This window comes from Cebus imitator, unplaced genomic scaffold, assembly GCF_001604975.1.
Source record: "Cebus imitator isolate Cc_AM_T3 unplaced genomic scaffold, Cebus_imitator-1.0 Scaffold117, whole genome shotgun sequence".
Classification (NCBI taxonomy): domain Eukaryota; kingdom Metazoa; phylum Chordata; class Mammalia; order Primates; family Cebidae; genus Cebus; species Cebus imitator.
In genome coordinates this window covers 3,940,222-3,953,439 of record NW_016107432.1, presented here as the reverse complement: position 1 = coordinate 3,953,439, position 13,218 = coordinate 3,940,222, and the positions used below count along the sequence as shown (strand labels likewise).

The window sequence follows — 13,218 nt, the reverse complement described above, 5'->3', positions numbered from 1 at the left end:
GGGATGGCGGTGGGCTCCCTCGGCACGGGGGCAACTCTGTCCCACCGTCCCTTGGGCTCTGACAGGAAGGTGACCCCACAAGGGCCCACACAGCCCTCTGCCCAGCGGAGCAGCCACCTTTGGCCCCCATGAAGCCCAGGCGCCAGCAGAGCCCAGGAACCCCAGTTCCCGTTCTCATGCCACAGGCACAGCCCTGGTGCCCCAGGGCAGGCAGGCCAGACCCTTATGGCCCAGAGAGCTTCCTCCACCTGCCACACAGCCAGGAAGCTCAGGGCAGCCCCACGCCGTCCCCTCTGGCGCCTGCAGCCTTTTGCCGCCTTCTCAGAAGACACCCAGAGCAGGAGGGGGGGCGGCCCCGGGACCTCATGGCCTCAGGTCTGCTGTCCACAGGGCCTCCCAGGCCAAGCCTTCCCCGCTGTCCACTCCTTGGGACAGACTGACCCAGCCCTCGGCCCCTCCCTGTAGGGGCAGCTTCTCAGCTGCTGCCCGGCCCCAGAGCATGACACCAGCAGGAAGCGAGGCTTGGCAGTGGAAGGAGGGGAGGCATCGCCAGGCCTGCGGGGCTCAACTCCCTACACTCAGGAGCCCTTCTGGGGGCCAAACCGCATGGCAGCTTCGGCACATGCAGGCCTCCCACCCTCAGGGGCCAGGTCTGCAGCCACTCGCACCTGGGTGGTGGGAGCTGCCCAGGGCCTGCCCACCCCCTGCACCGCAAGACCCCCTAGCACTGGGCAGTGCAGGGCATCCTGAGGCGCCATGGCCCTCAGCTGCCCAGAGCCTCGTTAGGCCCCTGCTGCTCATCCATCGAGGATGTTCTCCTTCACCCAGCCCTGGCCTCGGGCACCGCCAGCCCCTCCTGCCTTCCGTCCTCTCCACAACAAAAACAGGCTTCCAAACACACAGAAATCCCAGGAGCCCCTGAGCAGTGCCCAGCCCCGGGCTGGCTTTCCCCGGGCCTTGCCACGCAGAGTCTGAGTGGTGGGCACCCACATCAAGTGGGCAGGGGTGGGCACTCAGGGAAGCCTCACCAACCACGTGACAGCAAGGCCCAGGAGGGCGCTTCAGAGGTAGAAGAAGTTACATCAGAATTTCTACAAACGTATAAAATTCATGTCAGTGCACATGTGCAGAGCAGTGAAATCCCTGGCTGAAGGGATGAGGCGGGCCAGGGCAGGCCCACCCATGAGGGCACCTGGCCTCCAGCCCGGGGGAGGACAGATCTGCCCCCCACTGGCCTTCAAGGGCCCCACTGAGCTGCACACTGGCCTGGTGAGGGCTCCGGGCAGCTCCGCCCCAGCCTGGCAAGCACACCGGTGCCTCTGCTCACCTCAGAGCAGCAGGGTTCTGCACACACCCACCCCATATACCCTTCTTGGCACCTCTACCAAGTCCTGGCAGCAAAGAGAGGCCAAGCGTCCCACCACCCACAGGGCAGTGCAGCCAGGTCACTCATGGGCACAGGTGCCACCAGTATGGGAGAGGGCCACACTGCCCAGGACTCTCAAAACCAACCCCCAGGAGGAGGATCTGCAGTGAACCCAGCTCAGGTCAATGTCAAGGGGACACTGGCAGCCCCTGGGCTTCCAGGCCCTGCCCTGGAATCGGTGGGCTCTGACAGCCACCCCCACGCACCCTGCATCCCAGGAGCCTGAGGCTCCAAAGGCACAGGACCCAGGGAAGCTGGCAGCGCCCCAACAGGACACTCCCATAACCTGATTCCACCTGGCCCACCCTGCCCCTCCTGCCCCCAGCATGCCCCGCACCAACCGGGACCAGCCCAAGGCCAAACCCAAACCAAACCAAAAGAGGAAAAAGGCACAACTGTTTCCATTTTGCTAAAACACTTTACGTCTGTCTGTATATTCCAGATTAACAAAATCTGAGCTGCAAGAAAATAGGGTGCCGATTTCTGTACAGTCTACAAAACTCCCATCCCCGAGCAGGAACCGGGCCCCTCCAGGGAGGAGTGTACAGGGGAGGGGCTGTACAGTGCTCTGCACACCTCAATTTCGAACAGGACAAAAGGCCCTCGGACACGGGGCTTCTCCATCCCTTTGCTCACTTCTGAAGCGCCTCGTGAAGAAGGTCCCTCCGTGGCCCTGCACGTGGCCTTGGTGCCCAGGGCCCAGCTCTGTGGCCCACCCTGCCTGCCACACACCTCCCCAATTCCCCACACAGAGGGGTCTGGGCAAGCCTTTATTCTCCTCCTGCCACCTCTAGGCTGGAGGTGCAGCACCCTCTGCCTCTGTCTCCCCTTGCAGGCCGCCCCCCGTCCAGGACAGCCCCTGCCTGTGACCTCAGGAAGGAGAGACCAGGAGCACCACCAGTGGGGGCTGAGGCGGCCACCCCTCTTCCCACCCAGCCCAAGGCAGCGCCCTGCCCCTCCTCCTGGAGGCTGTGGACTCCCTAGCCCCCCACCCTGCCCACCCTGCAGGCCAGGGCCGGGAGGCATGCTCCGTGGCGGGAAATAACACCACATCAGGGTCTCCCTCCAGATTTCCAACTGCAGAACACTCCACCCACCCGGCCACCCACCCTCATCACACTGGGCCAGAAACTGTGTCTTAGGGTACAAACTACCGTTTTGTCCCAAGAATTAAAGTCATGCAGAGTGCTATTCTGTCTAAATAACTTATTAGAAAACGGGTTGGTTTCAGGCTGGGAGAAGCTGTGGGCTGGGCGCTGTAGGCAGCGGCCTGGGCTGGTAAGATTCACAGGGTGGACCATCAGCCAGAGGCGGGAGGTCCCTGGGGACATCTGGGAGAGGCCACCGCGATCCAGTGGGCACTGGGGAGACGGGTCCCTCAGACCCCCACCCTGGCTGTGCCACGGATGCCATGGGAGCCACCTGGGTGATGACGCCAGCCAGCTAAGCCCAGGCAAGGGAGGGGCCGGAGCCAGCGGAAAGGAAGGCAGTGAGATGTCAGAGCAAAGCAGACGAGGACAGAGCCGGGCAGCGTGGGGCAGGCCAGGCCCTCCGAGGGGTTGGGGCGGGGGCAGGCCCTCCCATGGCCAGTCCCGGGCTGGGGACAGAGGCGCTCACCGGCCCGGGTCTCCGGGTCCAGTCTGAGCAGGGCAGGGCTGTGTGCATGCGGCATGCTGGTCCGGGCCACACCCTCGGCATGCGCAGAGCAAAGCAGTGCCGTGCCAGCTCGGGCCTCCATGGGCAGTGGCACCGGGCTGCTGGCAGGGCCGGAACCTGGCCCAGGGCTCTGTCGCAGAGGTTCTGTGCTTGGTGAGCAAGGCTGGGCCTCCCCCAGTGGCGGCGGGCAGGGCAGCTTCAAGGACAGCCGCGATGGTCCAAGATGCCACTCTTCAAGGCGTGGCAAGTCGCCCGGGTGGGTGGGGAAGGGTGAGGGGCGGTGGCGACGAACAAACCCCCCCCCACCGAAGTATCGCGAAAGAGCAGCAGCCCCGCACCCCTCAGAACCAGCCAGAGAACCGCAGGATGTTGAAGAGGGAAAACCCAACACAAACGCCAAGGTGAGCGTCTGAAAGCAGCCGCGCCGGGCGGCGGGCAGGCGGGCAGGCGGACAGGGCGGCCGGGGTGGCGGGCAGGTGAGCGGCGGCAGTCACTCCTCGCGCAGCTGCAGGCGGTAGCGGTGGTAGCGGACCTGGAAGAAGAGGCGCTCGGCCAGCGAGAGGGTCATGCCGGGCAGCACGTAGTGGTCACTGGCGCCCATGTGTCTGAAGCCCAGCGACTCGTAGAGCTTGTGGGCAGCCACCTTGACAGCCGTCGTGCCCAGCACCACCGCAGAGTAGTTGTGCACCACGGCGAACTCCAGCACCTTCCGGCCCAGCGCCTTGGCAATGCCCTTGCCACGGAAGCGCGAGTCCACAGACATCCGCAGCAGCTCCAGTGTGTTGTCCTCCTCGTGGGCCCGCGCGGCCACGATGCCCACCACGTTGCCATCCAGCACGGCCACCCAGAAGCAGGAACCTGCAGAGGACAAGCGGCCAGGGACACCTGGTGAGGAAGGCTGGGGAGGCCCCTGCACCTCTGGCATGAGACAGGGCCAGGGTCTGGGAGGGGTCCCCTTGGGGATGCCCACTCCAGCCAGGCACCAAGCCAGGGCACTGGGACACCCAATCCCAGCAGCCCCAGGGGCCTAGCTACCAGCTCTGCTGGACTCAAGGGAAGGGGCAGCCACTATCCAGGACAAGCCAGTAGAGCCCCCACACACACACACTCCAGAGCCCCTTAAGCAGAGAAAGCCCGAGCAACACCTGTTACCCACAGCCCAACAGCCAGGACTCCAGCCTGGGGGCTGCGCTGCCCTGCTCAGAGTGGTGGTTGAAGGCCCGAGTCCCTCCTCTGAGACCAACAGCTGGGCAAGCTTTGGCCAGTCAGGCCCCTGCCCTGCCCAGCTACTCCCAGACCGAAAGCCTCGATGGCCCTGGCAGCCCTGACCAGGCCATGGTCCAGCCAAACTGCTATGGCTCCTGGCCACCCACGGTCACCTGGCCATCACGGCGAACTCCAGCACCCACAGCAGAGACCTGCGAGGGGCAGGGGCTAGGAAAGTGGGGCCAGGAGGTTCCCTGCAGCCCAGGAGGAGCTTCCTACAAATCCAAGTGGGGGACAGGGGACGGCCCCTCTGGCCCTGGCCTCTCCCGGCAGTGAGCCACGTGGCCAGGCCACCACCCCATCCACAGGACAGCCCAATTCCCCCCTCAAGTCAGGCGTGAAGCCAGGAGGTGGAGGCTAGGGGGAGGAAAGGCAGCAGAAGAGGAGAAGGGGTGCGGGGCAGTGAGGGCGGTTATAGGGGGAACCTGCAGGCATCGGCCACAGGGGAAGCCCGGCCACCTCCAAGAACCAAAGGCAGAGGTGGCACCCAGAGACCTCTCTGATGGCCGAGGGGCTGGCCAGCAAGGGCCACACAGCCTGCCCGCGGCCCCTCCTGCCCCCTCCTCGAGGAGGCTCTGCACCTGCCCCAAGCCACGAGAAGCACTCCCACCCTCCCCACCACCCCTCTGCGTAACCACCGGCCCACTGGCTTCATGAGGGGGACCTCTGTCTGCTTCAGTGCAGGACACTGTGGCCTGGAGGGCGGCTAAGGGGGTGCTGAGGGCCCCTCAAGGAGAAGCAGCCAGGGGGAGCCACTGGGCACTGCTGCCAGGGCCACAGCCCCAAGCGGCTCAGCCCTCCAAGCTCTGTGCAGCTCCAGGGTCCCCAGGAGGGTGCCCTTCCTCGACCCCGTCCTGGAGCCCCTGGGGTCTCCCACAGCCAGCCCCCATCTCTCCACCTACACAGCACCTCTACCTCCAGGGAGGGGGTCCTGGACCAGTCCCCCCGCCACCAGCCGGCCTGCCCACAACCCAGGGGTTCTGGCCTCTCCCTACCCAGGCAAGACCAGAGGTCAGAACCATCCTGGGAGCAGCAAACCCAGCACCGTGTGGCCCTGGCACACCTCGCTCCTCCCAGGCCTCAGTTTCCCCATGTGCACAAGCAGCTCCCAGGAATCCAGCATGGACCTTCAGCAGCCATCCAGCCTCTGCCCTCATGGGGTGCTCCTGCAGCCCCCCCAGTTGTCCCTTTTCCCCCCACACCAGGTAGGCCACAGCCCAGGGGGCAGGGCCATGCCTTGTGTGCCCACCAGAGCCCTCTTTGCTGCTGCGGCCTGAGCTTCCTCATGGCCCATTTCCCCCAGGGAGGCCAGGGCTCAGGGGCTGCTCAGATGCGCTGTTTGGGTTTGGGAAGGGTCAAAGAGAGCGGCTGGCGCCAAGGCAGTGGAACAGGGTGGTGCCAGAGCCACTGCCCCTCCCGACACTGGCGGGACTCCTGCCAGTCCCTGCCCAACCCTCCAGGCCCACTCTGACCCTCTCATTGGCCCACAGGCCCTCCAGCATGGGAGGGAGCCTCCTACCCCACAGAGCAGACTCCTCACCCCTGGGGCTGCCAGCATGGGGGAAACCGCATGGTTCTGCTTCCCAGGACCGAGCGGTGGGGGGCCAGCCCGGAGGTGAAGAGCAATCCCCAGCTCCCCTGACCCTGGCCCAGCCCCTCCAGCTACAGAAGGCCACAGGAACTGGGACAAGACCTCCAGCTAAGTGGCCCTGAGACCAGGCCAGAAGTGAGGGCCACAGCTCAAGGTCAGGTCCCCTGCCACTCCCATCTTTTTTGCCCCAAGAGGGTCCCCAGACCCTGCCACACAACTCCTCCCCCCAGGGCCCTGGCACTGCAGACAACCCCAGCCCCACAGAGCCTAGCGGCCCTTGCCCCACCACAGCGGGCGCCAGGGAGACGCACCCAGAGCAGGGAACGGTGGAGCCACTGCGTCGCAGGGCCAGCTCAGGCCACTCAAGGAGGAGCTGGCTCTGCCTCCCCCAGCGCTGCTGACTCCGGAGGCCTTGGTCACCCAGAAGGCTCAGGCCACAGGGGCCCCGGCCCAGGCCCACCCACGCTGGCGCTGGCCCTGGCCTGCCCTGAGGTTGCTGGAGTGGGTGTCCCCGAGGGCGGTCTGGGGCGGAGGGCAGGGAGGGGCAGCAGGGGACTCACCGGGCGGCTTCATGTAGTACTGCTCGATGTCCGCCATGTCCGTGTGCAGCGCGCACTCCAGGTAGGCGCGGATCACCTTGCGGCTGTAGTAGTAACGCAGGCCCAGCAGCGCGGCGGGCACCAGGCACGTCAGCAGCAGCGAGCGGCTCAGGGCGAAGCACAGCGCTGCGGGCAGAGGGCGCGGGTCAGCGGTGCGGCGGGGGGTCCCCAAGCCCCGGGAGGCGCTGCTCGGGAAGCCCACTGGGGATGCCGCGGCCAGCCACGCTCTGGATGGAGGAGCGGGGTCATCCCGGGTGCTGGCTACTGCTCCCCATTTCCAAGCTTCCTGTGGCAAAATCAACCCCCGCCCCCATCCCGACAGCCTGGAAACAGCCTCGGCGGGTCTCTGAGCTTCCTGCCCCCGGCAGCCTGCCCGGAACGGCGGGGAAGCGGCCCCAAGCCCCGCGCCTGGAGCCCGGAACGCGCGCCCTCCACCCTCGGGGTGCCGGGAGAGGCCCTGCCCACTCTGCCCTGTTGAAGCCAAGATGGGCAGATCTTGGCCCCGCGCGGGGCAGGCGGGAGGGGATCCCACGTTCCAGCACCGGGCTCCCGGGCCCCCTCGTCCCAGGGCCCCAGCCAGAGCCCTTCCTAGGCAGCTTCCGGGGGCTGCGAGGGCAGGGACAGGGCAGGGAGACCCACGCTGCTTCCAGCCGCATTTCGCTGCTGTGACCTTGGGGGAGTCGCACCCTCCCCACGAGACCTCAGGCTCCTCATCTGTAAAATGGGAGCAAACCCCCCCTCCAACCCCTGCGGGAAGCTTCAATGGGAAGGGACCGAAAGACCCTGCGGGGGCCGCCCCCCGCGACCGCCCGGGCTGTGCTAGGCGCGCGCACCCCCCGAGGCGCCGGCTGTCTTCCCCTCATAAATTAGCACGGAGCGGGAGGCGGCCTCCCCCGCCCGCGAATTATATTTAGGCACTCGCCGGGCCCCAGCCGCCGCGGGCGCTACCTGCCAGGGCACCCGCCCCCACCCAGGATGCCAGGAGGGGACAGGGAAGAGGACAGGGGAGGGGGGCTGCGAGGCGGGGACACAGGTGGGGACCCCGGACCCTCCCCGGCTCCCGCCCGCTCGGGGCCCCGCGTCCGTCCCCGAGCCCCTGGCCAGGCCCCTGAGCGGAGCCCGGCGCGGCAGAAAGTGGGGGCTTCCCCAGACCGGTCCCCGGGAGGACGCCGGGGTGAGGTAGCTCCGCGCCGGCCCGAGGGACTGCGGCAGGCGGGGGCCCGGCGCACTGACCCGCCAGCAGGGCGTAGAGCAGCTGCGCGCGCGGGTGCTGCCGCAGGCCGCGGAAGGCCGTGTTGGGGATGCGCTCCATGATGCCGTCGTAGAAGATGCGGCGCGCCGCCTCTTGCTCGGCCGCACGGAACTCGCGGATGCACACGCCGCGCCCCCCCGGCGGCCCTGCGCCCCCCGCCCCGCCGCGAGGCTGAGCTGCCGGGGCAGGTGGGGGCGCGGGGGGCGCGGCGGCCGGCCCGGGCGCGGCGGGCAGCGGGGGCCACATGGCGCCGGCGGCGGCGAGCAGCGCGTCCTTCTTGGCCCCCGGCAGCGCCTCATGGTCCTCGGCGGCCACGATCTTCGTCTCGCAGACCATGTCGGGAGGCCCACAATGCATGCACCCGGCCGGGCGGCGCGGCGCGGGGACGCGGCCGGGCGGCGGCGGGCACGGCCGGGCCCAGGGCAAGGGCGCGGCGCCCTCGGACCCGCGGCGGCGGCGGCGGCGGCAGCGGCGGCGGCGACGGCGGCGGCGGCGGCGGCGGCGGCTCAGGGGCGCGGGGCGGAGGCGGCGGGCGGCCGGGGCGCGCGCAGGGAGCTGCGCCGCATTTTGGAGAAGTATTTATAATGCGGCGGCGCCGGTGCAGTCGCGGCGCCCGCGGCCCGCAGGGTCCTAGCGTCCACTGCATTGGCTGCCGGGGGTCACCATGTGATCGCGGGGGTGGGGGCAGATGCCGCCCCCGCCCGCACCCGCCGGGTGGTTTGCGGGGCGCGACAGGGCGGCCGGGCCGCGCGAGGGGAGCGGGTGAGGGCGGGGGCGGGGGCGCCCGGCCCGGGGGGCGCCCGGCGGGGCTCGGGACTGGGCCGCGGAGCGCGTGATGGGCGCCGCCCGCCCCGCCCCACCCCGCCCTCCGCTCCCACGCCGCGCGCCTGGGAGCTCCCCGACCCTGGCCCGGCCGCTGGCGGCCACAGCGCCAAGTCCTCCTCCTCCTCCTCCTCCTCCGCGGCCGCCCGGAGCAGTCACGGCAGCGTCGCCCCCTCCGTCTCCCGCCTTTGTCTGAGCGCGGCGCCTGCGGTGGACCCGGGGAGGGGGCGCCGAGGCTGCCCCGGCCCAGAGCCCCCTTGTCCGGAGCCGCACCGGTCACTGGAGTGGGGACGCGGAAGGGCGGGGTCTGCGGCCTGGCCCGGCGCCCCCCAGTGCGAGTCCCGCAGTGGGCGCGGGGATGCGGGGCCCGCAGGACCCCTCCCGGCCAGGCCCCAGCCCCCCGCGGCCGCGCATGCGCCCCATGGCCTCGGTGCAGGTGCAGCGGGGGCTCCCCGCCGAGAGGGACCTGCAGACGCCGCAGGCTGGGGCGGAGGAGCTCAGGTGGGGAGGCGGCCGCCGACCCGGTCCTCGGCGCTTCGCGAACCCAGCGCCCTGCGGTTCTGCGCCCCTTCCCAGCACCACCCGAAGGCTGTCCGAGCTGAGCAGGCGGGACGGGGCCAGGGGTCCAGGCGTCCAGGCCTGGGGACGCGCAGCCTGCGTTGTGCGGTGGACTTGGGGCCAGTGGGGCGGCTGAGGTCACCTGGCGGCCGAGAGGGGCCGGGCCTGCCAGTGGACGTGGGAGTGGGGCCGCAGCGCCCTGGTGGCGTGGGGGGGCGGCTGAACTGATCCACTGCCCCGCCAGCAAGCGAACCGGCCCTTGCGAGGAGCGAGGGGTGGGGGGGCGGCGGGAAGACAAGCAGGGAAGGCGCCCCCTCCATGTCTGGGGCCTGCTGTCAGCTTTTCAATGTAAAGGAGAGAACAGGCAAAACTAATAGAAGTAGAGTTTGTTGGGGCCAAGTTTGAGGACTGCAGCCTGGAAGCACAGACTCGAGTTGCTCTGAATGCACTCGCGCTCACCCACCGCAGTTACAAGTGCGTTTTTAAAGGAAAAGTGAAGACGCAGCTCCGAAGTTCACCAAGAATTTGCATTGAAATCACATAAGCAATATTGATTGGTATTCATTGTTATTGTGTCACAAATTCCAGGAACATGAAGATGATGCCGAGGCAGCCAGGCGGACACTACAGGAGAGAAAGGAAACAAGAAAATGCCTTCAAACACTTGCCCGGGCACGGGGGGCAGGCGACTGGAGTCCCATACTCAGGTCTCTCTGGGCCAGACCATCGTTGGGTGCTCAGGCTGCTCTAGGCTGTTTTTCTTTTCTCATTTCTCGTCTTTGATCAAAATCTTTCTCTTCTGATGTGTTTTTCTGCTGGGAAGGCTCATTCCCGGGCCATCTCACCCCGAGAGGGTGGGGAAGAGGAGAGGTGTGGTGGGTGCTTCAGACATCATGAGGCCTCAAGGCCAAGTGGATTGGCACCGGGTCTGCCAGGCCATCTGATCCCGAGGAGCCAGCCACACGTGCTGGGCAGCTTCTGAGCAGCTAGCTAGCATCCCGCTGAGGGCTCGGTGCCTCACGCCTGTAATCCCAGCACTTGGGAGGCCGAGGCGGGCAGATCACTTGAGGTCAGGAGTTTGAGATCAGCCTGGACAACATGGTAAAACCACGCCTCTACTAAAAATACAAAAATTAGCCGGGCATGGTGGCAAGCACCTGGACTCCCAGCGACTTGGGAGGCTGAAGCGAGATAATCGCGGGAACCTGGGTGGCAGAGGTTGTGGTAAACCGAGATCACGCCACTGCACTCCAGCCTGAGCAACAGAGCAAGACTCTGCCTCAAAAAAAGAAAAAAAGAATGAAAATATGGCACAAATAAGGGCAACTTTTAACAATTTGAAATCCAGAACTGAAGAGTGCTATTTCTGAAGGTAACCAGATACCTATTTTGTCTCCTTCTGGTCCTGGCCTGAAGAACGAGGTGTTGAAGTTCTCCAGTGATGAAAACATCCTCTCCCGCAAGGCTGCCTGGTGTGGTCCCATCTATTGTGGTTGGAGGAAGTCCTATATTTGATGCTTTTCTCATAAAATCTCCAGGTTGGAGACCTTGATCTTTGACATCTTCACCTCCTGGAAACTTGCTGTTAAAGAATCCTTAATTAATTTAGAATGTGCATGGAGAAGCTCTGTGGGGTCTTGGCAGTAATGAAGAATATCACCTTTAAGGGGAGCTGGTTTGTAGGCTCCTTCCTCTAGGCACAGCGCCCTCCCGGTGTTCTTTCAAAGAGAGAAAGCTGATATTTTCCAGACAGGGTAGATCCCACGCTAAGCACCACAGTGGCAGCACCTTCAGCCCGGGAGGGTTTGAAGTTGGTGTTAGCTTTGCAGATGGGTTTTCTGCTATCCCACCTGAGCATTCCACAGTCCAGAAGACAGAGGAGGGCTGCAGGCACAGAACACCAATCCCTCCAACCCAGCCAGCTTTAAATATGCAAGGCGAGATGTCCATCAACCTTCCTGCCTCTTTCTCCCTCCCTTCCTTCCTTCCTTTCTCTCTCTTTCTCTCTCTCTTCCTCTTTTTCTTTTCTTTTATTTTCTTTCTTTTCCAGAGAGACACAAGGTTTCTCCACATTGTCCAGGCTGGTCTGGAATTCCTGGTCTCAAGTGACCCTCCACCTCAACCTCCAAAAGTGCTGGGGTTACAGGCATGAGGCACCATGCCCAGCCAATAAATCTTTTATAACCTCTCACAGTTTTCCCCCATTCTCTTTCTTCCCATGACTTTCTACACCCATTCACTTTTATCTGCCATTCTTTTCTATCCCTTCAACTTAATCTTTAAAAACCTCTAGACCAATTTATTCTTCCTGTAACGAAAATCACATTCTCATGCCTTATCATATTTGCCAAAAACATAACCTATTTTTCTTACATGCTGTGTATTCAGAATTGCTTCTTTCATATCTAGTTGTTTTTGTTTGTTTTTCCTCAGTTTAAGATTTATGTTTGTTTGTTTCTTTGTTTTGGGATGGAGTCTCGCACTGTAGTCTCGGCTGGAGTGCAATGGCGCCATCTCAACTCACTGCAACCTCCACTTCCCAAGTTCAAGCAATTCTCCTGCCTCAGCCTCCCGAGTACCTGGGATTACAGGTGCCCGCCACCATGCCTTGCTAATATTTTGTATTTTTAGTAGAGACGGGGCTTCACCATGCTGGCCAGGCTGGTCTCCAACTCCTGACTTTGTGATCCACCCGCCTTGGCCTCCCAAAGTGCTGGGGTTACAGGCATGAGCCACAGCACAGGCCTTTCTAGTAGTTTTAATTGCATATATTAACTACAATTTTTTTTGAGACAGGGTCTCTTGTTGCTCAGGCTGGAGTGCAACGATGTGATCTTGACTGACTACAGCCTCTGCCTCCCAAGCTCAAGCGACCCTCCTGCCTGAGCCTCCCAAATAGATGGGACTACAAGCACGCACCACCATGCCTGGCTAATTTTTGTATTTTGTATAGAGACAGGGTTTTGTCACGTTGCCCAAGCTGGTCTCGAACTCCTGGATTCAAGTGATCTGCCTGCCTCGGCCTCCCAGAATGCATTAACTACAAATTTAAGTCAGCAGCTTCAGTTTTCATGAAAAGCCTAGGAAGTAATTTTGAACTCTTATATCAATATATTTTTTCCTTTTCTCTTTTTTTTTCATTTTTTTAGATGGAGTCTTGCTCTGTAGCCCAGGCTGGAGTGCAGCTCTCACCCTCCTGGGCTGCACAAGCCAGTGTGGCATGGTGGGCTGACAGGAAAGAAACAGAGACAAACACCCCAGGACCCCTTAGGAACAAACACTTCGAAGAAAAGGCATGGCTGGTGCAGTGGCAGGCGCTGGGGACCCCGCTACAGGCCCTGTCTGGGCTCTGTGGGCCAGGGCACCCTTGCTGTGGGCCCTGCTACTCAGGAGGCCGTGGGGAGGACTGCCTGAGCCCGTGGGGTTGAGGCTGCAGGAAGCTGTGATTGGGCCACTGCATTCCAGCCTGGCCGACAGAGCAAGACCCTCTCTCAAAAATTAATTAATTAATTAAGGAGGGACACAGGGCTGCAGAGTGAGTCTGGTCAGGGGCGAGGGATGCGTCGGTGCTGAGGGCGCATGAGAGGCCGTGCGGTAGGAGGAGACCTGCAAATGGACTGTGGCAGCAGCTGCCTTCTAGACAGGTGGCTGCAGTGTCCTTCCCACATGCTTTTCCACATGGCAGCAGGGAGAAGAGCACAGAGGATCTAGGGAAAGGTGGCTCCAGGCCAGAGTGCAGGTGGGCAGTGTGGATGCCCAGCTGACTAGGAGGAGGGCAGGGCCTGGCAGGGAACACAGGGAGAGGCCCTGGACCGAGGGGATGCCCTGATGCTGGAGAGGGCACAGATATAAGGGTGGAATGTAGGAAGACCAGGCAAACATCAGGTCCAGGAAAAGAAAACGTGTCCCACGGCTGGGCACGGTAGCTCACGCCTGTAATCCCAGCACTTTGGGAGGCCGAGGCGGGTGGATCACGAGGTCAAGAGATCGAGACCATCCTGGTCAACATGGTGAAACCCCGTCTCTACTAAAAATACAAAAAATTAGC

The 13,218-nt window shown here is 63.7% G+C and overlaps 1 protein-coding gene across 1 annotated transcript; it reads right to left on the bottom strand.

Annotated features, from left to right (window-relative positions):
* Positions 1-1,822: 1,822 nt before the first annotated feature.
* NAT8L (N-acetyltransferase 8 like) lies at positions 1,823-8,194 on the bottom strand. The gene is made up of 3 exons (XM_017539022.2): positions 7,772-8,194; positions 6,500-6,664; positions 1,823-3,940 (listed from the first exon to the last, which is right to left on the bottom strand). Exons 1-3 carry the CDS (start codon positions 8,145-8,147, stop codon positions 3,573-3,575), a joined length of 909 nt encoding a protein of 302 aa, XP_017394511.1. The 5' UTR covers positions 8,148-8,194; the 3' UTR covers positions 1,823-3,572.
* Positions 8,195-13,218: the final 5,024 nt, after the last annotated feature.